This window comes from Daphnia pulex, chromosome 8, assembly GCF_021134715.1.
Source record: "Daphnia pulex isolate KAP4 chromosome 8, ASM2113471v1".
Classification (NCBI taxonomy): domain Eukaryota; kingdom Metazoa; phylum Arthropoda; class Branchiopoda; order Diplostraca; family Daphniidae; genus Daphnia; species Daphnia pulex.
In genome coordinates this window covers 2,658,534-2,685,527 of record NC_060024.1, presented here as the reverse complement: position 1 = coordinate 2,685,527, position 26,994 = coordinate 2,658,534, and the positions used below count along the sequence as shown (strand labels likewise).

Sequence of the window (26,994 nt, the reverse complement as noted above, 5' to 3'; positions counted from 1 at the left end):
TGTCACAGATTGCGAGTGGGCTGGAATATCTCAAACTGAAAAAGGTATACTACTTATTCAACGAGAAAAGTTTTTCTCAAACTTTTTCTAAACCACAATCATTTGTAATGCTTCCCATGATTATTTATTTTAGGTTGTCCATGGTGATCTCAAAAGTGGCAATGTCTTACTCAGTGGACCAGACCGTTCCAAAATTATTTTCAAGTTGGGTGATATGAGCCAGGCTCACAGTCAAATCACTTCCCGGATTGCACTCAGGTCATCAACTATAGGGAGCTTTAAGAAAGGAACAACTTCTTTCGAGGCCCCTGAAGTCTTCCTTGAGAAGACCAAGACATTCCAGAGTGACATATACTCTTTTGCCATGGTGATGTACGAGATGCTGTATCCAGACATTAGCTTCCCATGGGAAAAAGAGTTTTCTTGTTGAAGCGTGCTTACGGTTACGTCTGGGATCATGGATGCAGTCCTCATGGGGAAGAAACCCTACCTGAATGAAAGGACCCCATACACAGAAATCATGGTAATGTGTTGGGATCAAAAACCGGAAGAAAGACCTGATCCATCAGTTTTGAGAGTACACCTCTCCCAGTTAATGGTAATGCAGTTTTGGCCATACATGTTTGCATTGTTGTTCATTTTTATTCCCTTACAGACAGCAGGCTCAGCCCAGCAAACTATTCAAACTCTCTCAGCGGCTATCCAGCCAGCTGAAGATGGCGAGCGCCACCAAGTTGAGAAAAGTACCTCAATCGCTGTTTTCACGGAGCAGTCATTGCATTTAGAGGTACTCGTTAAGCTAATTATACATATTTGATTATTTCAACAACTTTTTACTTTTTTCAGACTTCCAGGAAACCACGTCATCAGGCTGGATCTTGTTCGGCCTCCAAGCCAGAAGGAAATGGCACAGATGGACAGGGAATGCGCAGATGGAGCTAATTGAAGGGGTTTTGTGACAAACTGACGAGTTTAGCAACGAAAGGATCTCGCAGAGTGTCTTGAAATTGGTTGGTGCTAGTAGCGGCTTGGTTAAGTTGTTCTTGGACGTCGAGGAGATCGACGGCGTCGTTGTCGAGATCGTCCGGTTTTCCGGCGACATTTTCACTGGGACGATGAAAGTGTGCTTCATTTTCAACGTCGTTTCCGGATCGACAGAAGCTTTCATAAAAATTCTGGATGTTGTGTAGTATTGTCATGGTAGTTGAGTTGCGTTCAATTTCTTCTTTTCTTTTTAAGTAAGACGCCCACCAAGTGTCCCCTTCTTCTTGTAAGTCGGAAAGAGTGCAATACGAGACGAACATGATCAACACGCCCTGAGCGTATAATTCTCGCTTTTCGTCACGCGTTTCAATCATGTTGTCTTTTTGGTTATCTAAATCAAGAATATCAGGCAATGTTTTGGCTGAATATTTCGACCATCGATGACAATATCGTTCGCGATGCCCATGAGTTGCATAGAGAGGGTGAGAGGGTTGAAAACGATGTTGAGTCCGGTAACTGGTGCCGTTTTTGTTGTTGTCGTCGTCTTCGAGAACACGGTCGTATTCGTCTGACATATTATCGTCATCTTTTCTCTGCCTAGTTGATTTACTTAAAAGGCATTGTTCTTGAGTCACCACGAATACCCACATGTTCATGAGTGAGAAAGAAGGATCATCGGTGGTTCGATAAACGTAATCGAAAACTGCGGCCATAATTATTCCGTTCTTGTTGATCGAAGCGTTCAAATGATTTCCGTTGAGGAATGCTAATGCCTGCAGCAGAAGCAGTGGGGCAGTTTCATGAGACATTTGAAAAAGATGATTTCCTCTGGCTAGAAAAGCTGCCAAGGGGGCTCCGATTGTTTCGCCGTTAGTTGACGCTCTTGTAGCAACAAGTAATCGACTGTAACCTATAGACCAATCCGATTTTTCCGTCGTCGCGGAACTGTTACTTCCATTTATTTCTTCTTGATTGGCTCTTGCTTTTGCGGCATTCAATTTGTCTTGGTACGCGTTGAGCGCACGAATTACTTCTACTAGAGCTTTCTCATTTTCTTTGGTATGTTTGGTTGTGTAACAACCGTAATACATACTTATGAGTTGATTGAGGACGTATCGGGTGCAATTGTTGCAATTGAGAACGGCGAGGAAGGCCAAGTTGCAATCGGTCAGGAACATGAATATTGCTCGTCTTTGGATTTGAAGATTAATTTTGATTATCTCCTTTGGTGCTGATTCGTTGGCCTTGTCTGCTATCTTTTCATTGTATTCGGGTGTGGCATGAGTCGTCGATTCACCGTGGGGACAGTGGTAACGACATTGCTCTTTCCGACTTTTAAAACAACTAGCGCGGTGGCGCCAGTCATGAATGTTGACTAAATCATGAATGACGGCCACATCCAAAAGCCAACAATCCAGTTGATGCGTGTCTTCAATCTGTGGTTTAGGTCGCAAGCCTACCCACATTAGGTCCAGAATTTCTTGTTTGTTCGGTTTGGATTTTTTATGGCAACGCATGTAACCGTGTTGAAAGGCCATTTGAATGCGATCACTGCACTTCGATTTGATGTTGCAAACGGAACACTGCAGAGCTTCCAGCTCACCGTCATCTTTGGTCGGACGCTATCGCCTTTTTGTCAACACTTCTTGATCGATGAGCTCCCATTGACCGGTACAATCAGGATTACTACATGCTGTGTGCATTTCCATTTCTGGAGCGGGCAGTTGAAGTTCACCCACAGCGTAGCTATCAAGGTTTCTTTCGAGTTTATCGAGAATACTTTTCAAATGGGATTCTTCTGATTCATTTGCAGTAGTCAAAAATTCACCAATTGATGATGGACGTACAACAGCCTCACAGTTTTCTTCGGGAATAAGCTCACTTCGTTCAGCGTTGAAGAAATCCTTGTTGATAGCTTCTTGCAGCTGTTCTTTAAGATCAACGTGGCCGTATATCCAAATAAGAAAATGCGCGTGAAGAGTCAATCGTGATTTCTCTTCGATTGCCCTCAAATAGGCTTTGCAGATTCCAAAAAGTCCGCCCAATTTTTTGGGTTGTCCCGTTTTTTTACACCAACCAACGACGTGCTCGACAATATCGTCGAGAACAAATTCGAAATGAAGCGCAGCCGCTACGGGGCAATCGGCTAAAAGGTTGAAACGGAATTCTCCTGATGGAGTTATTTTTCATGAACCAGCGTTTTTTCCGGTCCGAGGGCGTAATAGACAATTTTTAGTGTTTTTGTGTCGTCAGGACTTACTGTGAACCAAATTTGAGCTGGTCCAAGTGAATTGTGGGCAGCGTAAACGTCTTGGCGGTTTCGCATAGCAGCAGCTTGCGAGTGCTGCATCGGCTGGTTAGAAATGTTGATGCTGTTGAAAAATTCCAAACTGACGCCGTCGACGAAAGAAGGAGCTAGCGGCAAACGAACTCCCCTAGCCGCTGCTTCAGCACAAGCTTTTTTAAATTCTCCCGCTTTTTTCAAGGCACGGGTTGAAATTCTTCCAAATAGTTCACCTTTAGAAACTGCACCCCCCGATGAATTTTCTCGCGATGGCAGTTTTGATCGAATGAACGCTTTGTTGCTTACTTCTTGACGAGTTGTCATGTCGTATAACGGCAACAAAAAGTCGACATGCTGGAATTGGCGAGTGCTTAGATTTAACAGATACGATAAATAGGCTTTGCGGGATATGCGGTATTTTCTTTTTTCTCCGAAACCACCACGGCCGAACGGGAAAAGGTCCGGGTAATGTTTTTCTAAATAATCTTCATCTGATTCGGAAGCGAACACTGTAGATGGACAGACGACAAAAGTGTTCGCTTCGTCAGCACTTGCTTGAACGGTTCCGTCAGATGCAATAGAAGTACGCAAAGGTAGGGAAGCACCTGAATTAGACTGCAGTAAGTTGGCAGCCATTTCATGAACATTTACATCGGTAGTTTGAGTGGCACCGACGGTGATTGTGGCAGAAAGCGGAACAACATTTTCAGTCTCTTCTCGTGATCGAAGAAAAGACGATCCGCCGCAAAATTCGTAAGAAACGGTATTAAATTGATCAGGGGAGACAGGAGTTGGTTCTTCAGCATTACTTTTTTTCGCCTTTTTCGGCAAAGGTTCTTCGTCTATAAGATACATTTCGTTTGAAACTTCTCCGCGCGGTAAATTGGCTAAAATTTCGTTGTCGCATTCAATACTGGCCATCGGTTTGTTTCCGACATGTCGACAAAATGCCAACGTTTTTTCGATCTTGTCTGGTTCAATAATGTAGTCTTTTTTTGTGTTGGCCACAAAGCAACCAGTCATTTGTTCTTGTTGATGAACTAGTTGAATTGCTTTGTTAAACGCTGTACTACCGAAAATGTTGTTTGACACAACAGCCCACAGGTTTTCCTATAAATGAAACAGATAGAGAAATAAGCATGTATGAATTACAGTAACAAGATAAAAGTAATCAAGAATATGAAAATACATTTGCTGTTTGTCAAGTGCTTAACTCCAGCAGTTCTTTTCATTGACACCATCATGTAAATAGCCACCAATCCAAATTATCCAATTCTATATCTATATTTATACCTGAATCATAACCACATTCCGGTCATAGCTATTCCGAATAATATCTGACACCAACATCAGTGCTTGAAAAAGAAGAAATTTTTTTTGTCTTAGTTGATACAGCATTCCTGCCTCCCACTCAAATTCAGTTATCGTCTATTGATAAAATGTTTGCCCAGAAATATCAAATGCTTCAGGTGCAGCAACATCAACAATGCCATCATCAGGTCCAAGTGGAACTAAATAAAACAATAAGACATTTCTGTTTAGTTTTTTACACTCGTAAAATATAATTTTTACCAAGTACTGACCTTGAATGTTCCCAGCATGGATAGGTTGTAGGAATTTAGTCTGATTTCCATGGAATTTATTCCAGTGACGTTGAAATGAGACAAAAAGATAATAATGTTTGTTGCAATCGGTGGCTGGATGTCTACATATTATGTGGAAGGGTAAACTACTACTGTGTTTCTGTTTTACATGCTTAAAAAATGTAGTTGGGTCATCAACTGAGATTAATAGAGTGCACATAGAACACTGCACTGTATTTGCTGGCGGCATAATGCCTTGATGTAAAAAACAACGCACTTGAATCACTTTCTTGCACTTTCAGTTTGGTTGATGGTGCTTCTTGCACTTTCTTAAAATTTTGACGTTTGTAGCAGACGCAGACAACTGCAGCACAAAAATATTGCAGTTACATATGCCGACGACACTCTTATTACAAGACATAAACGTTTTTAGTTTGCACAGTAAATGAAGTAGGAAAAAACACTTTTTTTTCCCATAAAATACTTATTTGAAAGTTTTTACAAGTAAGTTTTAGAATTATAAAAAAAGTACGTTGACTTCGGCACTTTATTATTTAAAAGTACTTTATTCCTCTAAAAAAAATTATCTAAAATCATTTGTTATATGTTTAAGTATGTTCCGTGTGATAAGTACGGTAAAAACAAATAAAAGTATGGAATTTCCCGATTTAAGTACCCAAAAATCCCTACTTAAATTCTACCCTACTTAAGTACTGTTCAGTGTCCAGTACATACTTAAATAGCAGGAAATAAGTACTCTTCCGCCGCTGTGTATAACCTCAATATTTTGCATTTATTACTTGCTTGGGAAGCTTGTTGTTTTTCTCTTGATTAGAGTTGTGATATTAGATTGATAAGTTCAACTTTGATTTTGGTTTCTTCGATATGCTCACCTTTTTTTATTTAAGTTTGCCGAAATTAAAATATATTTTCACATTCTTATATTAAGAATTGTTTTTGTTCATTTTAAGTACAATGGGTCGTTAACGTTTGTCGGTTTTTTTGTGCAGAAATAGTGTTGGAGCTAAATTGACTTTTGTTCAATTGTTTTGTTTCAATTGTTTTTCATTGTTTCCCTATAATTCAAATAAAGAAACTTTGCATTGAAAATATTTTACGGTAATTTTTTTAAAGAATATTTCACCGAAGACAAATTGATATTGACAAACATTTCTGGTTTTATATGCACCCGTTGTTTGCAAGCCATAAATTTATTCTTTGATTGGTGTTTTGCTTTACATAATATAAATTTGGTATTAAGTACATTCTTATTTTTATAGTTTTCCAGTTACTGACACAATTCGTGACCATTCATTTTACTTCCTGTTTACTTTAAATTATTTTTTTCTATTTGGTTGGGGAAAGATGTACTTTGCGGGGGGAAGGGAGGCCCCCGCAGATTTTCTGGGCAAGATCGTTGCTGTTCAAAGCTGACACTTCGATAAGAAAGAAGAATTGTGTTTGAAATCTGATTAGTCCCCACCTGACCTACTTCCCTTCATGTTTACGTTTCACGTCTCCTCGGATTCATTCTCCATCAACAGGATAATAGCTAAAGCCACACAGGTGGAATCCCGTTTCTTTTCTGAAGCTTAATCCCGTAATGATTGAATTTGAGTGATTGGCGGCCGCATGGGCCATGCAATAATGATCATCCCCAAATAACCATTGATTTCTGGAAAGCCTTCCGTATTCTCACCTAATCACTGATCATTAATCACTCCTTTTAATTCTTAATTATTAAAATCATCTGGCCAAGCTGGAAAACCTTATAATCTTACGTCTTATCCTGTCGACACAGCGCTTCTGGTTCGTAGCTTCATGTATGTCTGGCAAAAACAATATCACGGCTTTAAGGGGTTAGTCTCACTCTTTCCGTGCTACCGGTAGGCCACACATTTAATTTGGTTTCTTGTCGTTGTCCTTTCTGAGTTGCCGGACAGTCCATCCTATTCATGTCACCGGCCCTTCTTTCCTGATTGAGCTGCCGGACCATCTATTCTTTTCGCGATAATTTGTTTCATATGTTTTTTGAAAGGTTCCATCTTCTTGAGTTGCCAACCCTTCGTGCACCCGTCTTCTCCAACTCCGCAAAGTGGAAAAAGGGTTTGACATCGCTAATGTTTCTCCGTAAGTAATTTTTTCCGCTCATCTCGGTTTTTCGACCCTCAAAAGGACAGTCAGCTCTCACCCGTCTCTCGGTTACATATAATTAAGCCTTTATATTCATTATCTTTAGTTATTTATTATTGCTCCTTCTTTCCAGTTCAATTTTCTATCAAGTTTTTTTTAAAAGTTCCAGTTTTATTTTATCTTTAATTTGTTTTATTTTTTATTCAACAATTGGTTGTTCCTGATCCGAATTTCTAATCATCTGATTAGAAATTCTCTCTAATTCGAAGGTGTTGAATTGATGTCCGGGTACAATATTCGGTTAATCACTATTAGGGATGCTTACGAGGGATTAACTGCATTTTACCTATGTATAGTTGCTGGGCTTACCGGCTCTTTTTCATTTGAACCGTACAACAGACAACGTGAAATCGAAGGAAATAGTTGAATACCGAGGACAGAAAAAGAGAACAGTTGAAAAAAATAAGGATGGGAACTTTTATCGCCAAGTTTACACGGAATTTACGGGGAATTTGTATACAGTTTCAATACGAATTTTTAAGAGGACATATATTGTTCTAATTTGCAACAAACAGGAACGTAGATGCTGCACTTTTTAATCCGCACTTGGTCGCTTGGCACAACGGTAACAAACGTGTTCTTCATACCATACTACTGCTGAATTTCCAAAGCATGACCATAGAAATACGGATGAAATATGTGGTCCAAAAAGTTACGAAGGGCAAGCATGTCTTCAAAGTTCACAAGAACCTTTTCGGATTCGTACTTGATAACATTTCCTCCCAATTACTATATGTTGTAGGTGAAAAATATTAATTTTGTTTTTTGTTTCCTTTTACAGATGTCGTAGGACTGTGCCTCGCCCGAGAGAAACTCCTAGTTGCAACTGAAAAAGAAATTTTTCACCAAATAGGGCTGTTACTCATGAGTTCCGGTGATGAAGACGGGGGCGTAGTCCAAAGAAAAAAAAAAGACTACGAAAAAAGCCGTGCTAGAAAATCATTTTAAAACTACAACAAACGACGCTGATGGTGATGGAAACAGCAGTACCAATAGTGAATCCGGAAATTAATTTGTTTAATGGGGTTTAGAACAGTAACCGAATTATTCAATAAAAACTGTTTCAGTATCTTCATTTATAGCATTAGGGCAAACATAAATTACATCCTGATGGGGAAACTACACTGCCCCAGCTCAAAAATTCATCACTTGTTTCTTTATTGGAAAGGTTCCCAGTTGTGTTGCAAGGGGAAATCGGCTTTAAGATTCAAAATTCCCTTGTGAAATCCCACCTGCTTTCCGGCAGTGCATATATTGATCTAGCTATTCAGAGCCCCATCAACATCACACAAAAAATGAAGCAGAGCGAACAACAATTGGATTTGCTCCGCGAAAATATGAGAAAAGTCCGAAAATTCTGTGTTCTTCTGGGTTTAGTTTGGGGGGATGATGCATAAGAGGTGTTAACTGACAACACAATTCTTAATAATGGTTTTTGTCGCTTCGCCCATTTGAAGTGGTTTGCCGGCATTGCCGATAATTCATTGAATGAATCAGACGAGAAACACTGTTATTTAATAGCTTTTGCATTAATGTAACGTAACTAATTATTACTTTTAAATTTCATAACTCTTTTACGATCCATTTATTTAACTGTTCCATGTTTTAAAAACAAATCGTAGTGTGTCCTATCTTTTTAAAAAGATATTATCTTTTTGAAAAATTTGGCCTCTTTTAGAGAAATTTGGTGTAAATCCTACTAGCTTTGCGGTAAATCTCAATTGTCTACGCAGGTAGAATTTCCGCCAATTCTCTTTAAAAGTATGGCGTGCCGAAAGTATAGCAGGCCGAATCCATAAAAAAAAAAAAAAAATTCAACTAGTGCCATCTAGCGGCCAAATAAAACAACTACGTGCAAATTGCTTCAAATTGTCAGCTACATGCGTTAGCAAGGTACCCGAAGGGATGTTTTAAATTTTTTTCTATTACAAAAAATCAATAACACTATAGCGTGCAAGAAGGGCCTGATATTGGAATTATTACACAGACAGAGAGTTAAACGCAAGTAGATTATCAGGAGATAATTTACAAAAATAAGTTAATAGTCGGGTACTTGGGCATCATCCCGTGGTGAGACGGACAGGTGTGTCACAGCGAACGGAAGCCACATCCCATGACGCGTCGCTTCCTTTCACAAAGGCAGTATGACGAGTCTGCGAGGCAAAATATACTTCGATATCCCATTCCAACCTGAATGCTTTGTTCAGAAATGTGCATGCTGCAAAGAATTAAATCTTACCTGCAAAAGTATTTGAAACATTAATTTGCATATAAATTTAGATGCAAAATAAATGTGGCTCACCATGTACAAATCAGTTTCCTGACCTGACTGTCAAATACATCGAAGACCTGCCCCAAAAATATTTTGCCATGATCTTAGAATCTAAATCTATTGCTGGACTCCCTTTCTTGGCTGAAACAATCACCAAACGGTCAATTATTTGATTCACAGCCCCCATTGGTATGCATTCTTCTTCTGGAACAGAGATGATTAAGTCGTCAAGAGTGTCAAGTCAAGGATAGCCAAATCCAGAAGCATTTTTGATTTGATATTAGGTGGCACAACTTCCTGTCGGATGTTTCAACATTATTTTGATTCTCTTCAACGCTGAAATTCTCCAACTGGAATAGTTAGAACACTTTCATCACTATTAGATTCACTTTCTGAATCGCAAAAGAGAATCTTTCCTGAAAGTAACATAAAAAAAGTTGATCAATAACTTGTTTGCGTTGATCCATTTCAACATCCAGCAGTACCCACTTCTGGATCATACATCTATATGTTACCCTGTTAAAACTATATTTAGAAAATATATGAATGAATTCTTATTACATGCTGGTATGAAGGGAATTTGATTGATTTTCCAAGCTATATGGTAGGCCTGTAGCAGCCTAGAATCATAGGATTTACAGCCTTCTTTTCATTCGTATTGACAATCTCCATAGTGGAAACATTGAGCAATATGTGATGAACCAATCTAAAAGAATTAAAAGTGGATAAATAATTTGTAGGAGGAAAATATCAAAATATCTTCAATACGGTTGAGCTTGAGAAGAATTGCGCGCAGACGACGTTCAGTGTTTTGAAAAGGCTGCCATCTATGCATTGTTACGAAAATTGTTACGAAAATTACTCATCTCCAATCTTACGAATAATTCTTTTAAAGCGCGAAGTTTAAAATGTAAAAAAAAAGTTTTTGTTCAAGTTTACACTGGAAAAGTCAGCTTCTGATTTGAACGAAGAAATTCAGTAAGTAATGGGGATCTTGTGTATTGAAAAATTATTGAATTTCTGAATTGTTTTTTTATAGGTAAGAAAAGTAATCATTTTTCTTTGCAGTTTTTGACGATAGCTTGATTAATTTTGGATATTGCTGGAACCTGATGGTTTTGTTTCAGATTGATCCTCTTCATCTTTCGAGTCTTCATCTGTGTCGCTGCTTAGAATGTCATCAAGCCAGGCATCCATGAGTGGTGGGAATATTCCCTTGTTTCTCGGTCCGAGAATCTCGGATTGATCTAGGTAGTGAAAACAAATGATGTTAGTGTTTATAAATTTTCCCTTTTAAACAGGTATATTGCTCACCATGAAACTTGCATCTTCATATAGTTTTTTATGGATGATGTTGGGGAGTATTTCCGTGATCTGTACTCCACGAATGGCAACTAGAGTTTTTTTTTTTAAATTGATCTTTGATGGTTGCATCAGTGAACATCCAATGGATATCTTTGACAAGGATCTGGTAATAATTAAGTGTTTGAATCAAATTGTAATTTGAAAATTTGACGAAAAATACCTTGATGTCGGAATTGTGTTGTCGGATCACTATGGATTGTTCTCCTGAGTCGAGAGATAAATCGCATATCAATCCGTTAACATCTTGGGTTAAAAGGACAGTACAATAAGTTTGTTTTAGGAAAAATTGAAGTGAAAATTTTGTTACCAGTTACAGTTCCCGGCAAGGCTGATGATAAGGATTCCAAGTACTGGAATTGGAAACGTAGGTTGGCAAATGCGTCTTTTGCCTTTTGGTCCATTGTGACAATGTCGATGTGCGATCTTTCGTTGATGTAGATTTTAAAGGGATGGGATAAACGAGTGAATTTTTTGGAACGGTCTTCAACTTGTCTCACAGTACACGCCGTTAATTTGTAGATGCTGTCCACCTTTTAAAAAGAAAAATGTGAGTTTTTTTTGTTTATATTCGTAATATGTGTTTTGTTACCTTTAGTTTGTCGACCCATTTTGCCGAATTATCATGCCAGGCCTCGACGCGAATTTCACCAGTCTCGTCGACGAACACGAGATTGAGTGTGTTGACTTTCATTGGTAGTGTTTTGACAAAAGAACGAGCGAGGCGAGCAGTTAGCGTCCAACTGGGACAAAATAAAACAAAAATAAGTGGTGGTTAGTATGAGATGATGAGTTGTTGGGATGTAAAGGGATTAGGCTACTTACTTTTGAGAAGAAGTATTCACTTCAGAGATGGTTTTCGGGCCGAAAAGACTTTTGGCTTCTTCGTTTTCTTTTTTAAAAGCTTTTTTCATTGGTGATGGTTCTTTTTGTTTCTTTTTGGCGGGCCGTTTAGTGGCGGTTTCTGTACTTTTTAAAGCCATCCTCTTACCGTGTTGGAATTGAGACTAAGGCAGATTGGAGTTGAGTTTTTCTTTGTCCCCGCTTTCTCCTATAGGTTTGAGGTGGCTGTTCGGACGTTGGTTACAAGTGGTCGTTTCTGAATCGTTTATTGGTTCTAGGAAATGTGAGGTCACAAAAACTGTCGTTGATTTGTCGTTATTTTGTTTGGTTTTTCCAGAGTGATAGATGATAGAGGCTTTCACAAGAACCTATAGACTCCGCTAGATGACGCAGCCTGCCAAAGTTCATATTTTAGGCCTCAAATTGTTTTTGTTGTTGTGTTCTGCTGTTTCAGTTGTTTAGGGCAAACGGTGTTGTTTAAAAATGACGTTGGATGGGAAACTTGTTGCCCTGAAACAAATTAAATTGGATAAGCCAAATCTTCCTTGCAACAGAAAACTAATTATACAAGAAGCAAAAGAACTTGTGCAGCTTGATCACGTTAACATCATTAAGTGCTTAGGTTTTGAGGCAGCTGATTGATACTGTGAAGCGCAGTTTCCCTCTTTCTTTGAAGCTTGATGCATTGTCACAGATTGCGAGTGGGCTGGAATATCTCAAACTGAAAAAGGTATACTACTTATTCAACGAGAAAAGTTTTTCTCAAACTTTTTCTAAACCACAATCATTTGTAATGCTTCCCATGATTATTTATTTTAGGTTGTCCATGGTGATCTCAAAAGTGGCAATGTCTTACTCAGTGGACCAGACCGTTCCAAAATTATTTTCAAGTTGAGTGATATGAGCCAGGCTCACAGTCAAATCACTTCCCGGATTGCACTCAGGTCATCAACTATAGGGAGCTTTAAGAAAGGAACAACTTCTTTCGAGGCCCCTGAAGTCTTCCTTGAGAAGACCAAGACATTCCAGAGTGACATATACTCTTTTGCCATGGTGATGTACGAGATGCTGTATCCAGACATTAGCTTCCCATGGGAAAAAGAGTTTTCTTGTTGAAGCGTGCTTACGGTTACGTCTGGGATCATGGATGCAGTCCTCATGGGGAAGAAACCCTACCTGAATGAAAGGACCCCATACACAGAAATCATGGTAATGTGTTGGGATCAAAAACCGGAAGAAAGACCTGATCCATCAGTTTTGAGAGTACACCTCTCCCAGTTAATGGTAATGCAGTTTTGGCCATACATGTTTGCATTGTTGTTCATTTTTATTCCCTTACAGACAGCAGGCTCAGCCCAGCAAACTATTCAAACTCTCTCAGCGGCTATCCAGCCAGCTGAAGATGGCGAGCGCCACCAAGTTGAGAAAAGTACCTCAATCGCTGTTTTCACGGAGCAGTCATTGCATTTAGAGGTACTCGTTAAGCTAATTATACATATTTGATTATTTCAACAACTTTTTACTTTTTTCAGACTTCCAGGAAACCACGTCATCAGGCTGGATCTTGTTCGGCCTCCAAGCCAGAAGGAAATGGCACAGATGGACAGGGAATGCGCAGATGGAGCTAATTGAAGGGGTTTTGTGACAAACTGACGAGTTTAGCAACGAAAGGATCTCGCAGAGTGTCTTGAAATTGGTTGGTGCTAGTAGCGGCTTGGTTAAGTTGTTCTTGGACGTCGAGGAGATCGACGGCGTCGTTGTCGAGATCGTCCGGTTTTCCGGCGACATTTTCACTGGGACGATGAAAGTGTGCTTCATTTTCAACGTCGTTTCCGGATCGACAGAAGCTTTCATAAAAATTCTGGATGTTGTGTAGTATTGTCATGGTAGTTGAGTTGCGTTCAATTTCTTCTTTTCTTTTTAAGTAAGACGCCCACCAAGTGTCCCCTTCTTCTTGTAAGTCGGAAAGAGTGCAATACGAGACGAACATGATCAACACGCCCTGAGCGTATAATTCTCGCTTTTCGTCACGCGTTTCAATCATGTTGTCTTTTTGGTTATCTAAATCAAGAATATCAGGCAATGTTTTGGCTGAATATTTCGACCATCGATGACAATATCGTTCGCGATGCCCATGAGTTGCATAGAGAGGGTGAGAGGGTTGAAAACGATGTTGAGTCCGGTAACTGGTGCCGTTTTTGTTGTTGTCGTCGTCTTCGAGAACACGGTCGTATTCGTCTGACATATTATCGTCATCTTTTCTCTGCCTAGTTGATTTACTTAAAAGGCATTGTTCTTGAGTCACCACGAATACCCACATGTTCATGAGTGAGAAAGAAGGATCATCGGTGGTTCGATAAACTTAATCGAAAACTGCGGCCATAATTATTCCGTTCTTGTTGATCGAAGCGTTCAAATGATTTCCGTTGAGGAATGCTAATGCCTGCAGCAGAAGCAGTGGGGCAGTTTCATGAGACATTTGAAAAAGATGATTTCCTCTGGCTAGAAAAGCTGCCAAGGGGGCTCCGATTGTTTCGCCGTTAGTTGACGCTCTTGTAGCAACAAGTAATCGACTGTAACCTATAGACCAATCCGATTTTTCCGTCGTCGCGGAACTGTTACTTCCATTTATTTCTTCTTGATTGGCTCTTGCTTTTGCGGCATTCAATTTGTCTTGGTACGCGTTGAGCGCACGAATTACTTCTACTAGAGCTTTCTCATTTTCTTTGGTATGTTTGGTTGTGTAACAACCGTAATACATACTTATGAGTTGATTGAGGACGTATCGGGTGCAATTGTTGCAATTGAGAACGGCGAGGAAGGCCAAGTTGCAATCGGTCAGGAACATGAATATTGCTCGTCTTTGGATTTGAAGATTAATTTTGATTATCTCCTTTGGTGCTGATTCGTTGGCCTTGTCTGCTATCTTTTCATTGTATTCGGGTGTGGCATGAGTCGTCGATTCACCGTGGGGACAGTGGTAACGACATTGCTCTTTCCGACTTTTAAAACAACTAGCGCGGTGGCGCCAGTCATGAATGTTGACTAAATCATGAATGACGGCCACATCCAAAAGCCAACAATCCAGTTGATGCGTGTCTTCAATCTGTGGTTTAGGTCGCAAGCCTACCCACATTAGGTCCAGAATTTCTTGTTTGTTCGGTTTGGATTTTTTATGGCAACGCATGTAACCGTGTTGAAAGGCCATTTGAATGCGATCACTGCACTTCGATTTGATGTTGCAAACGGAACACTGCAGAGCTTCCAGCTCACCGTCATCTTTGGTCGGACGCGATCGCCTTTTTGTCAACACTTCTTGATCGATGAGCTCCCATTGACCGGTACAATCAGGATTACTACATGCTGTGTGCATTTCCATTTCTGGAGCGGGCAGTTGAAGTTCACCCACAGCGTAGCTATCAAGGTTTCTTTCGAGTTTATCGAGAATACTTTTCAAATGGGATTCTTCTGATTCATTTGCAGTAGTCAAAAATTCACCAATTGATGATGGACGTACAACAGCCTCACAGTTTTCTTCGGGAATAAGCTCACTTCGTTCAGCGTTGAAGAAATCCTTGTTGATAGCTTCTTGCAGCTGTTCTTTAAGATCAACGTGGCCGTATATCCAAATAAGAAAATGCGCGTGAAGAGTCAATCGTGATTTCTCTTCGATTGCCCTCAAATAGGCTTTGCAGATTCCAAAAAGTCCGCCCAATTTTTTGGGTTGTCCCGTTTTTTTACACCAACCAACGACGTGCTCGACAATATCGTCGAGAACAAATTCGAAATGAAGCGCAGCCGCTACGGGGCAATCGGCTAAAAGGTTGAAAGGGAATTCTCCTGATGGAGTTATTTTTCATGAACCAGCGTTTTTTCCGGTCCGAGGGCGTAATAGACAATTTTTAGTGTTTTTGTGTCGTCAGGACTTACTGTGAACCAAATTTGAGCTGGTCCAAGTGAATTGTGGGCAGCGTAAACGTCTTGGCGGTTTCGCATAGCAGCAGCTTGCGAGTGCTGCATCGGCTGGTTAGAAATGTTGATGCTGTTGAAAAATTCCAAACTGACGCCGTCGACGAAAGAAGGAGCTAGCGGCAAACGAACTCCCCTAGCCGCTGCTTCAGCACAAGCTTTTTTAAATTCTCCCGCTTTTTTCAAGGCACGGGTTGAAATTCTTCCAAATAGTTCACCTTTAGAAACTGCACCCCCCGATGAATTTTCTCGCGATGGCAGTTTTGATCGAATGAACGCTTTGTTGCTTACTTCTTGACGAGTTGTCATGTCGTATAACGGCAACAAAAAGTCGACATGCTGGAATTGGCGAGTGCTTAGATTTAACAGATACGATAAATAGGCTTTGCGGGATATGCGGTATTTTCTTTTTTCTCCGAAACCACCACGGCCGAACGGGAAAAGGTCCGGGTAATGTTTTTCTAAATAATCTTCATCTGATTCGGAAGCGAACACTGTAGATGGACAGACGACAAAAGTGTTCGCTTCGTCAGCACTTGCTTGAACGGTTCCGTCAGATGCAATAGAAGTACGCAAAGGTAGGGAAGCACCTGAATTAGACTGCAGTAAGTTGGCAGCCATTTCATGAACATTTACATCGGTAGTTTGAGTGGCACCGACGGTGATTGTGGCAGAAAGCGGAACAACATTTTCAGTCTCTTCTCGTGATCGAAGAAAAGACGATCCGCCGCAAAATTCGTAAGAAACGGTATTAAATTGATCAGGGGAGACAGGAGTTGGTTCTTCAGCATTACTTTTTTTCGCCTTTTTCGGCAAAGGTTCTTCGTCTATAAGATACATTTCGTTTGAAACTTCTCCGCGCGGTAAATTGGCTAAAATTTCGTTGTCGCATTCAATACTGGCCATCGGTTTGTTTCCGACATGTCGACAAAATGCCAACGTTTTTTCGATCTTGTCTGGTTCAATAATGTAGTCTTTTTTTGTGTTGGCCATTTTTGCTTTAGCTGCAGCCGAATTGTCCGAAGCAAATGGGCTTACAACTAGACATTTAACGGGGGCGTCTTTGGGATGCAGAGGAATTTTTGACCTCACGAGTGTTGTGTTCAGTTTTGTTGAATAGAGATGACCGGTGAGCCGTGTACCACTCATTTCACTCGAAGACGAATACGACACCATTCTTCCAAACGATTGGATTGGTCTTACTAAACTTAAAGTGCCGTATGTCATGTTCCGTAAGCATGACGGCAGTTGGCCTATGCAGTTCCCTTGAGCAATAGCGAATTTAGGCGTAGTCCCCGCGCGAATGGATTTGAGACATCCAGATTTACAGATGTGCAGTTTGGGAACACAGCACAAATCACTTGGTTGTATACAATCGTCTTGGTGTAGCTTTAGACCTCTTTGTGATAACAACAAATTCCGGAAACGCACTCCATTCTGGCGAAAATGTTGAGCAACGCTATACTGACTGCAAAGCTGCGGATGTAAAATGGCAGCATAGTTGGTTTTACCACTAGGTTTCAAGAGATCTTTGAAAAAGTTGGAAGGTAGATCGTCTACAGTGAATAGTGTCGTTTTGCTTTTCCGGCAAATTTGATCACACACCGTGCAAACGACCATCGTTCCATGATGAGACTGGTGGAGATTTTCTGTAATCAGTCTTAATATTGAAGGGGAAAGAACGTCTGGCAAACCAATTTGGTCAAGATCGAGAAGCTCTTGATTGTCGAAAAAGACATCTTCTATTATAGGTGAGCGCAAAGGACGCAAAGGTAAAAAGGTAAATTGCATACAGGTAAATGTTTTTTTCGTTTGCGGGCAATCTTTATTGAACCATAAAAAAAAAGACATTTGGCATTCAATGGGATATATCCGATATATCCACACGAAAAATATGTAATTTACCGGTAACACCATGATGTAGTTTTCTTTTAACTTCGTCGGTCTTCCCCTGTCGTTTGGATAAACTTGGATCGTAATCAATTGAATTCATTGACACATCACATTCTGGCGGTAGTTTATGTAATAAAATGTCGTTAAAAATTAAAAAAAACTGAAAATAATGAGTTATTTTACAAAGTAATACCTAGTTGGAATTTGAATTTCGTTGGTTTTCCCCTTTCGTTTAGTTAAACTTGGATCGTAATCAATTGAATTCATTGACACATCACATTCTGATGGTAGTCTGTATAATAAAATGTGGTTAAAAATAAATAATAAAAATATTGAGTTCTAGTACAAAGATATACCTAGTTGCAATAAATTTTTAATGATTTGTTGAAGGTGTTTTCCGACCATACGTCCGATCGTTGGTTTTCCCCTGTCGTTTGGATAAACTTGGATCGTAATCAATTGAATTCATTGACGCATCACATTCTGGTGGTTGTCTATGTATAAAATGTCGTTTAATATAAACAACTGAAAATAATGAGCTATTTTACAAAGTAATACCTAGTTGGAATTTCGTTTGTTTTCCCCTTTCGTTTAGTTAAACTTGGATCGTAATCAATTGAATTCATTGACACATCACATCCTGATGGAAGTCTGTATAATAAAATGTGGTTAAAAATAATGAATGTTAATATTGATTTTTAGTACAAAGTTATACCTAGTTGCAAAAAATTTTGAATGATTTGTTGAAGGTGTTTTCCGTCCATATGTACGAATTCCAACTGAGTTCAGTAAACCTGTTATAGGGAAACATAATTAAGTAATAAATAAAATCTGTAGGCAAAATTTGTAAATCTTTATGGAAGAATGTGTGGACCAATAAAATAGAATTATGTAATACCATCATCTATAGATTCCCTCGGTGTATCGTTATAGATTTCTTTCATTCCTATTAAAATAAAAATATTCTTTACTATTGATGGATTAAAAGTTAAAAGTGAGTTGAGCTCTGAAAGCTAAAAAAACTAATTTCAACTTTTTCGACACTAATTGTTCCACTAATAGTTGTTAAGCCTATACAAAGTTGTTTGAATTTGCTCAACACATGTCTTTTCAAAGATGGGTTTAGAAAGCTAAAAAACTAATTGAACTTGTTCGACAAAGTAAAAGCTAACAAATCTAACATTTACCTCTTTACACATTTGTGGTTTTCCACTGAACTCTTTCCCCAAAAGATGAGTCTCAAGTTCCTGTACTGTTAACTTTATAACAGTGCTCTTAGAATCGACGACGAACATGGCAACCATTCCAACGCACGTGGTCAGCAAGAATCCAGTAGGATGCAATCTGATGAAACGAAAAGTATGTTTATAGTAGCTCTTGCACACAGCAGTCAAAGCCAGAAACCAACTAATTATTTGTTACCTTTCAAAGTTTCCAAAAATCGAAGAACACAATTTGAAAATGTAGACAAGATTAAACTTGCGCAGCCGGCACTCCTATACTTGCAAATTTCTGATCCTAAAAATGGATGAGCATATTCTGAGTTCCTAAGTCCTATCAGCTGACAGGTGGACTAAACAGTATACTTTAAAAAATATTTCATTTTCAAGTATTCAGAGTAACAACTAAAACAATAATTATGACTAAATTTTAATTTGTTTTTGAAAAGACAAAAGAAATTTATTTTTACAAAAATTTTATTCAATTTTCTTAATTTTTTTTATTTTATTGCTATTCTTATTCTCTTTAATCCCACTGCGCACTGCGGGTATGCGTAAATAGTAATATCCTTTGTCATCTACTATCGTCTGCTTCAGTTAATCGGTATTACTTGCTTACTTCGAAGATCCTTGAGATTTTGTGTTGTTTTATTTTACCTGAACTCTCGCTGGTATTATTTAAAAAATGGAATATGTCAAAGAAGTAGAATGCAAACCGAATAAAGTTTACGACTTCTATGCTGATATAAAAGTTCATATTGAGGATGGGGGTGTAATCATGAAAGAGGGAGTTCCCTTGAAAGCCGATTGCTATGAAAGGATTCTGAGAGAAGGTAAATTTGATGGTATTTTCTTATTATTGATTGCATGTCTCACTCTTAAATCTAATACATTTACAGTTCACTTTTACCGGAAAATTAATATGAAATAAAAGTACACTCACCGGTACTCAGATTTATCTTACCAAGGCCAGAAATGTATTTGTGAACGTGACTTTTTGGATGGCATGAAGAATGAAAAAAGGACTACCTTTACGATAGATGCTTTGATCTATTTACAGGACAATACTGTTGGTTGGCTGAGGTTTATCCCTCAAGAGATGAGACACAGCTATGACGTCGACGACTTTTGAAAAGATTATTTGATTTTCCCGTATGGTCATCATGCAGTATATTTAGGAAGTAAATTATTTTCATGAGTTCCTACTGCATATCAAATAAAAAAAATCTTGGTCATAAAATAAAAAAAAAACTTGAAGCTGAATTAACTTTTCTTTTCAAAGCTGGTATACATAGCTAGAAAAACATGGTTTTAATTTGGACTTAATTCTTCTAAACTTTTTTCAAGACAGGTTTCTCTTTGCCTTTATAATAGCCAACTCCACGGAGTAATCTTCATCGTAATCTGCATCTTCTCCTGGCTTGACCTTTTCGGCCATGATGAAGACGGTATTGATGCTGGTGCTCGGTATGAAGCTCTGAGGTGGAGAAACGATAACTGGACACCGGCGTGTAGTGAAGGTGGAGAGGCGTGAGACGAAACTCGTCTGGATATAACTCCCAGTACGAGGGCTCGACTGGCTGAATTCTTAAATTGAGACGGCAGCCTGCAAGACAGGACTCGGCTGTCTGGGTTCTTGAATTACTGGATATCCAGAAATAGATCTCGGAGGTGATCTCCCTCCGCTTCGAACTACCAAATGTTCCTACTGGTGGAACCTTGCATGATATTCCTCGAAACCTGGCTGTAGGCTTTGCATGAATGAATGTTGTATTCGATAAGAGACGGCGAGAGAACCAGGTACGAAAGATCAATGTGTGGTTTCTGGAAAGATAGGGGGTGTTAGTTTGTGTGGGATAATGAGTTTCACAACGAGTAATACCTGGGATTGCAGGCACAGACACAAAATGAGAAGAGAGAGTGACTTTTTTTAAATTGGTAAAGCGGCAATCAGACCTGATGGAAGGGAAACACAGATAAGGGCCAGGTACATATAATAAATATAAGCAGATATTACCCAAAATCAGGAATGACAGATAAATTATCGACGTGGGGGCCAAAGAATGCCGAATAATCTTCAGGGCCGAGGTGGCGACTGGACACAAATCAGGATTTTTTATGGGTACACAGAATAAAACTTATAATATTATATACTTTGGGTAATGTAAGAAGAGGAGAAAATAAATTTCAACAATCAGAAGAGTTTAACTCTGAGAACGACGAAGGAACTTGAAACAGAAAAATGCGACCTTCTGGACTCCGACAGGTCCACCACGCATACTAACCAAATATATTTTCACTACCACGAAAGGAATACTAAGACTCATAGTACTCACATAGTACGTACCCGTACTACGTAGTACGGGTCTCAAAATTTAGAGTGTAATAAGTTTGAATGAATAAGCCGGGGCAAAAAAAAAAGAGAAAGCTGGATCGCTGACATATGGGAACTTGTGGGTAAATAAATGGAAAATGAAGATAAGTGCGTTTAGGAAGTACCGGTGAGATGAATGAAGGAGGTATATACCGGAGGTTCTAATTATCGACAAATTTTTTGCATACGAGGAATATTTGTCACAACAACAAAAAAAAAATAAGCAAGAGTTTTGTGTTATTATGAGTGTTCAGTGGGAGTGATTGGTGTGAAGAAAGAATAGAAATACAAATTATGTGCCATGTTGTGACACAGATGAGCTACTATGTTAAAGCAGTTGAGTATATACATGGCACATTATTGAAACTCGGAAGCAAAGAAAAACAGTATGATGGGAGAGAGGGAGAAACTACTCCGTGTTTCCTCCCCTATTCTTCAATCGCGTGCTTCCGTGCATCGCGACGATACGTGCCCTTTTACCTTACATTTGAGGCATGTCGGCCCGGTTATGGCTCTAGCGGAGGGGTGGTAACGGTGGACTGTAAAAGTCAGCGGCCGTGTTATTGTGGATTCTGTGAATTTTAACTTAAAATCCGCTTGTCTGAAATAATCAATCCCGAGCAATGAGACGAATGCCTGGAACGTGTGGTCGTCATCGGCTTGTACGGCTACTATTCCATTTGGGAAATGTTGTTTTGGTTAAGAAGTCATGGTGCTGTCGTTGACTTAATTGGGTTACGATCGCTTCACTCTCGATGCCCATTCTTGAGAGACAAATTTCAGATTCAGATTGCCAACACTGGCCTTGGATCCGGGTCGTTAGCTTCGTTTGACGTTCCGAAGAGTGGGTTTATCTGTTCGTTCCCGTTGACCAACAGAACCCCTTGTAGCGCTAAGATAGCATCCATTCCCATAAGGAGAGGAAAGCCTATTTCGTTGTCCTCTACTCTGTACGCTACGACTGTCGCGGGGTGGTTACCGTAGCCGATTTGAATGCGTGTCTCCCCTGAGGATGGGGAAATTACAGTAAGTTATCGGGTTCATGAATGACGTTTCCGGACCAAATACAGGGCGAAGGACACATTCTAGAACCGTGGCGATGGATTGGCGTATCTGAGTGATCGCCAAGTTGGTGATAAAATATGCACGGACGTGTCTTCCGTTTGCCACTGTGGTTACCGCCGCTTTCGAATCCAGTTCTGAATTGAAAATTCAGAATAAGCTGGTGATTCTTGGGATGCGATGCAGTCAGGGAGAGAGAGTGAGAGAACTGTGGACACAGGGAAGCGTTAAATTAATGTCATTCGGAAAATTTTGGTAGCACTTTCTTGTCAAAATATCAAGAATGGCGGCTGAAGAAAGGTGTGAGATGGAGAGGAAGAAAAAGAGAAAAAAAAATTGTCGATACATATATTCGAGCTATTTGGAAAATAAATAGATAGAGAGGAGGAGAGAGAGAGAGAGACAAAAAAAACTATTTCGGGTAGAAAGTTTGGGAAAAATGTGTCTATGGTTATACAGGTGGTAAGGAGGCAGGGCAAGGGTCTCTTCTACATTGGATTAAGGGTTGGAATAAAAAATTCGCAAGGTGTTCGGTCCTCATGGAATTTTTGGCCCCCCCTTTTTTTGGTAATGCGATGTTAGACCTCCCTACTCTATCCCCCAGCTCACCCCGGATAGTAGCCACCCCGAGATAATGTCCCCCCAGATATGAGTCCCCCCTTGATTGTATCCCCCCCTAAGATGTCCCCCCCATGAAATGTGGAGGGGGGGTTACTATCGTGTGGAAGTCACGATAGTAGCCCCCCCCCATAGTTCGTTCACGCAAAGGGGGGGGGACAGAATCCGAGCCGTAAAAGACACTAGCCCCCCCCCCCCAAAAAAAAAAAATCGTCTTGTGATTTGTGTTCCACGGCCTAGCCTGCTATAAATAATCATTCGGCGACTTCCCGTTTTTTAACTGTGCTTGCTGCCCCACCTCTATCTCTAGCACACGCTCTGGACTGTACAAGAAAAGTTAAAGTGATAATTAAACGGAAATTTTTCCCAAATCGCCTAGTTTTTCATCGATATTTCAGCTGTTTGTTTACAATTGTTCCATGTAAGGAAAAGTAAACATGTTAATGTAAATTGAGGTAGGGTTATACACGTCATGTAGCCGCGAATATGTCCCCAACACTGCACTCGATGATGTCTTGGGGCACACTGACAAAGTCTGTCGAGAACTATCGAGCAGCTTTTCGTTAATTGTTTAATAGTCTATTGAGGAGGGAGAAATGTGATATGGATTTAAAATTTTTTTTTTTTTGAAGTGAGGGCAGTACATTTCCGATTTGTATATATTTTTTCTTGGGTTCGTTCTTGCACCTCCACAGCGAAATGGGTCAAGATTTCCTACAGCCCTCCGATTCTTGATTTATACTTCCATAGAAGAAAATCACACAGATGGCGAGAATGACAACTGAAACTAGTAGTTAACGATGCTTTAATTTTCGCTACCCAACCGCTGAAGCTCCAAAAACGCGATTCCTCTTTCTCGTTTACTAAAATTGCTGACCAGCTTCTTGTATTGGTTTCGTGGATCTTATTTACGATTTCGTTGACAGAATAAATTTATTCGTATTCCGATTGATCAAAAAAATAACTCAGTGTTTCCGCCATTTCCTGAATAAAATCTTTTAATTCTAAAAGACACCAGAATTTTAATGTTAAGTTCCATTTACAAGATAGGACATTACCAATAAATGTAACTTCATATCACAAAGATTCGAACTCGGGACTATAAATTGATATCTCACGATTATATAACCACAGGGCTGTTTGTGTATCGGGGGTTAGCTTGTTTACCGAACAAAATGGGTTTCTTTCCTTTCTCCCTGCGCAGAATAATCTTCTTGAAAATCAGGTTCTTCAAGATTTTTATTACCTAACGCTAACGGGCCGATTGACGAGTCTGTCTACTGACTATAATTTCAGAGCACCAAGGAACGCCACCTGAAGAGTATAGCCTGCATATGGAAAGTCTCCGACATCTTGATTTTTCAACTTAAATCTTCCAATTTTTGGACGAATTCTTCATCTTGTTTGCATATCTTCACTATTTTTATCTTCGGAGTATTTTTCGTCTTCATCAAGCTCTTCGCTACTTGATCCTTGTTTACTTTCAGCTGAATTGTTTTTCATGGCAGTCACTGCTTTCAGATTCCGTAATTTTCAAGAATTTTCATAACCATATCTGTTATATTTTGGCCGGTGGGCCTAACATATATCTCACTCATTCCCAAAGGTTGTAAGATAAGTTTCTCATCTTTGATAAATTATACATTAAGGACTAGGGATATGTTAAGTCAAGTAAAGGAAACGAACCTTACCGTAACAAGTTTTTCGTTGCAATAATTTTTCTTGTCCATTTCGCGTAAGATTGAGTTAGGGATCTTACATTTTAAAATTTATTGCTACATATTTCTCTGTAGGTTTTTTTAGGAATCCTTCATCTTCCATCATCTAGAACGGTAGTCCGCGTGGACAGCCACCAAGTTGATGCATGCTTCGTTTAAAGTCTATTTATCTATTTCAATGCCTTTTTTCCCACGTTTATTAATTGCTCCGTTTCTGTTATTCTTCCTCTGATTTCACATTTCTTTTTCTATTTCTAAACTGGTGTATTTTTCCTTATGGAACGATTTTATATGCTTTTCCAACTTCCTAGCATGCTTTGTTTTCAGGATATGCCCACACTCCCCAATTTTACAAGAAGTCTGGCCAGTAATACTGTCGAAATCAAAATATTTTGGACTAGGATTACTTGTTTGATCCTTCCATTATTAGCCTTACTTTAAAACATTAAGGTAGAATAAAAAATTTTAGATGAATTAGTTTAATGAAAATATTTTAATTTTGTGCCTTACTTAACTTTATGTTCGTAACATAGTCCCCGAAACACTGATCACTAAAAAAATGGATAACAAACGTTCTTTAAATTCAAACTATGGTGATTTTAAAAAATTCTTGTCACCCCCTTTACTTTAGAGGGCGATAGCAAAACTATAACGCTGTATTTCGTTTCATTCGTTATTTTTTGTTAACGCTTTTTATGTTTTTGTTCCTTTAACGTTACCCAAAAAAATTTTTTCTAATGTTATTTTTGTGAACGAATCTGGTTGCTGTCAGTGGCCAAGTGGTGCGACAGGGAAGGCAGCGGGTTGTCTCGTAAGACTTCTGCCATGGGGCCAGATCTGATTCGGCAACCTTCGTAAACTTGCCCGGCAGGTCCTTAGCGGAGAGTAAAGTGAGCTGAGTACCCATAAGGAAACCAAGGTAGCATCGCTTTCCCCTTTCGAAGATTGACACCTGTGTTGAAAAGTGGATGGGCAATGGACGTCTTCCCTTTGATAAGGCAGAGGGAGTAGCACTTGCTTCCGTTGAAATGGAGGCCAAGTTTTGCAACCCCTAAACCATGACATTTAGATGGGAGAGATGCCGTCAGCATAGGCCGTGCCTTTGAGAAGGGCGGGAAACCAGTTTTGGGACCTCTTTGGTGCTGAGGATGAGTGGTTCAACGACAAGATTGAAAATATTTGAGATTAGGCCTCCCACCTTGCGGACATCGGATGTCGGATGTATCGGGATAAGCTCTTGGGAAACGACCAACTAAAAGATGCTTTCCTCGCAGATGTCAGAGAGGATGTCTTCAAGGGCAGTCGGCAATGGAAGGTTCAGAAAAAGCTTAATGAGGAATTCGTGTGGGTGGGAGCCGAATTCGTTGGCGAGGACCTACCAGCAGATGGCAAGGTTCCGCTTTTAAATTTTACTTCTTTGATGGCCAACTCAAGCACAAAAGTGTGCTCCTGGATGTCACGAACACCCGGGAAGAAGCCCTTCTGCTCGAGAGACAGCAAGGAGTTATTAAAGGCAACGGTGGTGAGTCTCAATGCGATGGAAATAGAACACCATTTGTACAAGGTAGAGAGAAGATGCCGTAGTCTTCTGTGGTTCCCTTCTTGGCCTATGGAATAGCGCTGGCAGTTTTCCAGGAAGGTAGAATCTTCAGTCACCACACCGCTGCGTAAAGCACCTCCAGTTGTTGACTCTCGGAATCCAGGTGGAGGAATGTTGGATACCCTCTTCAACTTCCAGGCTGAGGAATCTTCATCTCGTGTTTTGAGGGAGTGATAACAAGACAGCTGGTTTCTCCTCAGATGACTGAAACCAATGGAAGTCATCGTAGGTACCCTCGGTTTCCTGAATATTAGTAGGCAGTTAGGAGCGGTTGTTTGTAGGCTTCTCTAAGGAATGAAGCTGCAGCCTCTGATTCATCCCGTGTGGATTTATCCCGTGTATCCCTACTAACATACGCCTGGCAACTCCCAGACGGCCTGTTGGGGTAACGTTTGAAGATAGTCTGGAGCTTGTGGCCTCATTCCACCGTTTGGCGTTGTTTGTTTTTTTCCCGGATGCACTACTTTTGCGAGACCTCACCTCGTCCTTGGTGAGAAGGGCTGCTAGTAGGCGGAGTATATGGTCGGATAGCCTATCGGTAGTAAGAGGGGATGTATTGGGCTTCAGCTTGACTCTTTGCCACTCGGCGGCGAAGTTATCGGTGACAAAGTCCAAATTTTCTCTGGAAGAACAATTGGAATGAGCTGCTGTATAATACTGATACCTAGGCACGAACTCCTTGTTTAGATAACATGAAATAGGTTGAACGCAATTGTAGAAAATTGGGTGAAATATAAAAACTAATAAGTAATCACCTAATTATACCAGCCCAGTAATTCAGGCCTGCGTCTTTCAGATTCAGCATTTTTTACATGCCATTCAGGCCTAAATTTTTTCAAATGAATTAAATGAGAAATCAATTTGATTTGGTTTTTTAAGAAATGACTCGCTATAAATGACGATTCTTAGTGTTTAATAAAAAGTCAGTGCATTCACCTGAGGGATACGAAAAATAGCCTAGTGGAGATATCCATCCCATATATTGTAGTCTATAGTTCGAACAATAATAGAGCTAGATT

The 26,994-nt window shown here is 39.8% G+C and overlaps 1 protein-coding gene and 1 long non-coding RNA gene across 2 annotated transcripts; one reads left to right on the top strand and one right to left on the bottom strand.

Moving 5' to 3' along the window:
- The first annotated feature begins 6,685 nt into the window (after positions 1 to 6,685).
- On the top strand, positions 6,686 to 8,268 carry LOC124199544. The gene is made up of 3 exons (XR_006876874.1): positions 6,686 to 6,981; positions 7,341 to 7,498; positions 7,560 to 8,268. It is a non-coding gene; the product is annotated as an uncharacterized LOC124199544 (long non-coding RNA).
- A 2,943-nt stretch (positions 8,269 to 11,211) lies between these two features.
- On the bottom strand, positions 11,212 to 11,715 carry LOC124200442. Its single transcript, XM_046596677.1, has 2 exons — positions 11,504 to 11,715; positions 11,212 to 11,421 (listed from the first exon to the last, which is right to left on the bottom strand). Exons 1-2 carry the CDS (start codon positions 11,659 to 11,661, stop codon positions 11,244 to 11,246), a joined length of 336 nt encoding a protein of 111 aa, XP_046452633.1. The 5' UTR covers positions 11,662 to 11,715; the 3' UTR covers positions 11,212 to 11,243.
- Positions 11,716 to 26,994: the final 15,279 nt, after the last annotated feature.

What these genes read in the sequence shown, in the direction of transcription:
- LOC124200442 (XM_046596677.1), bottom strand. Translation starts at nt 11,661, where the DNA reads ATGGCTTTAAAAAGTACAGAAACCGCCACTAAACGGCCCGCCAAAAAG. An exon ending in GTGAATACTTCTTCTCAAAA is followed by an intron (nt 11,422 to 11,503) that starts GTAAGTAGCCTA and finishes ATTTTGTCCCAG; the next exon opens with TTGGACGCTAACTGCTCGCC.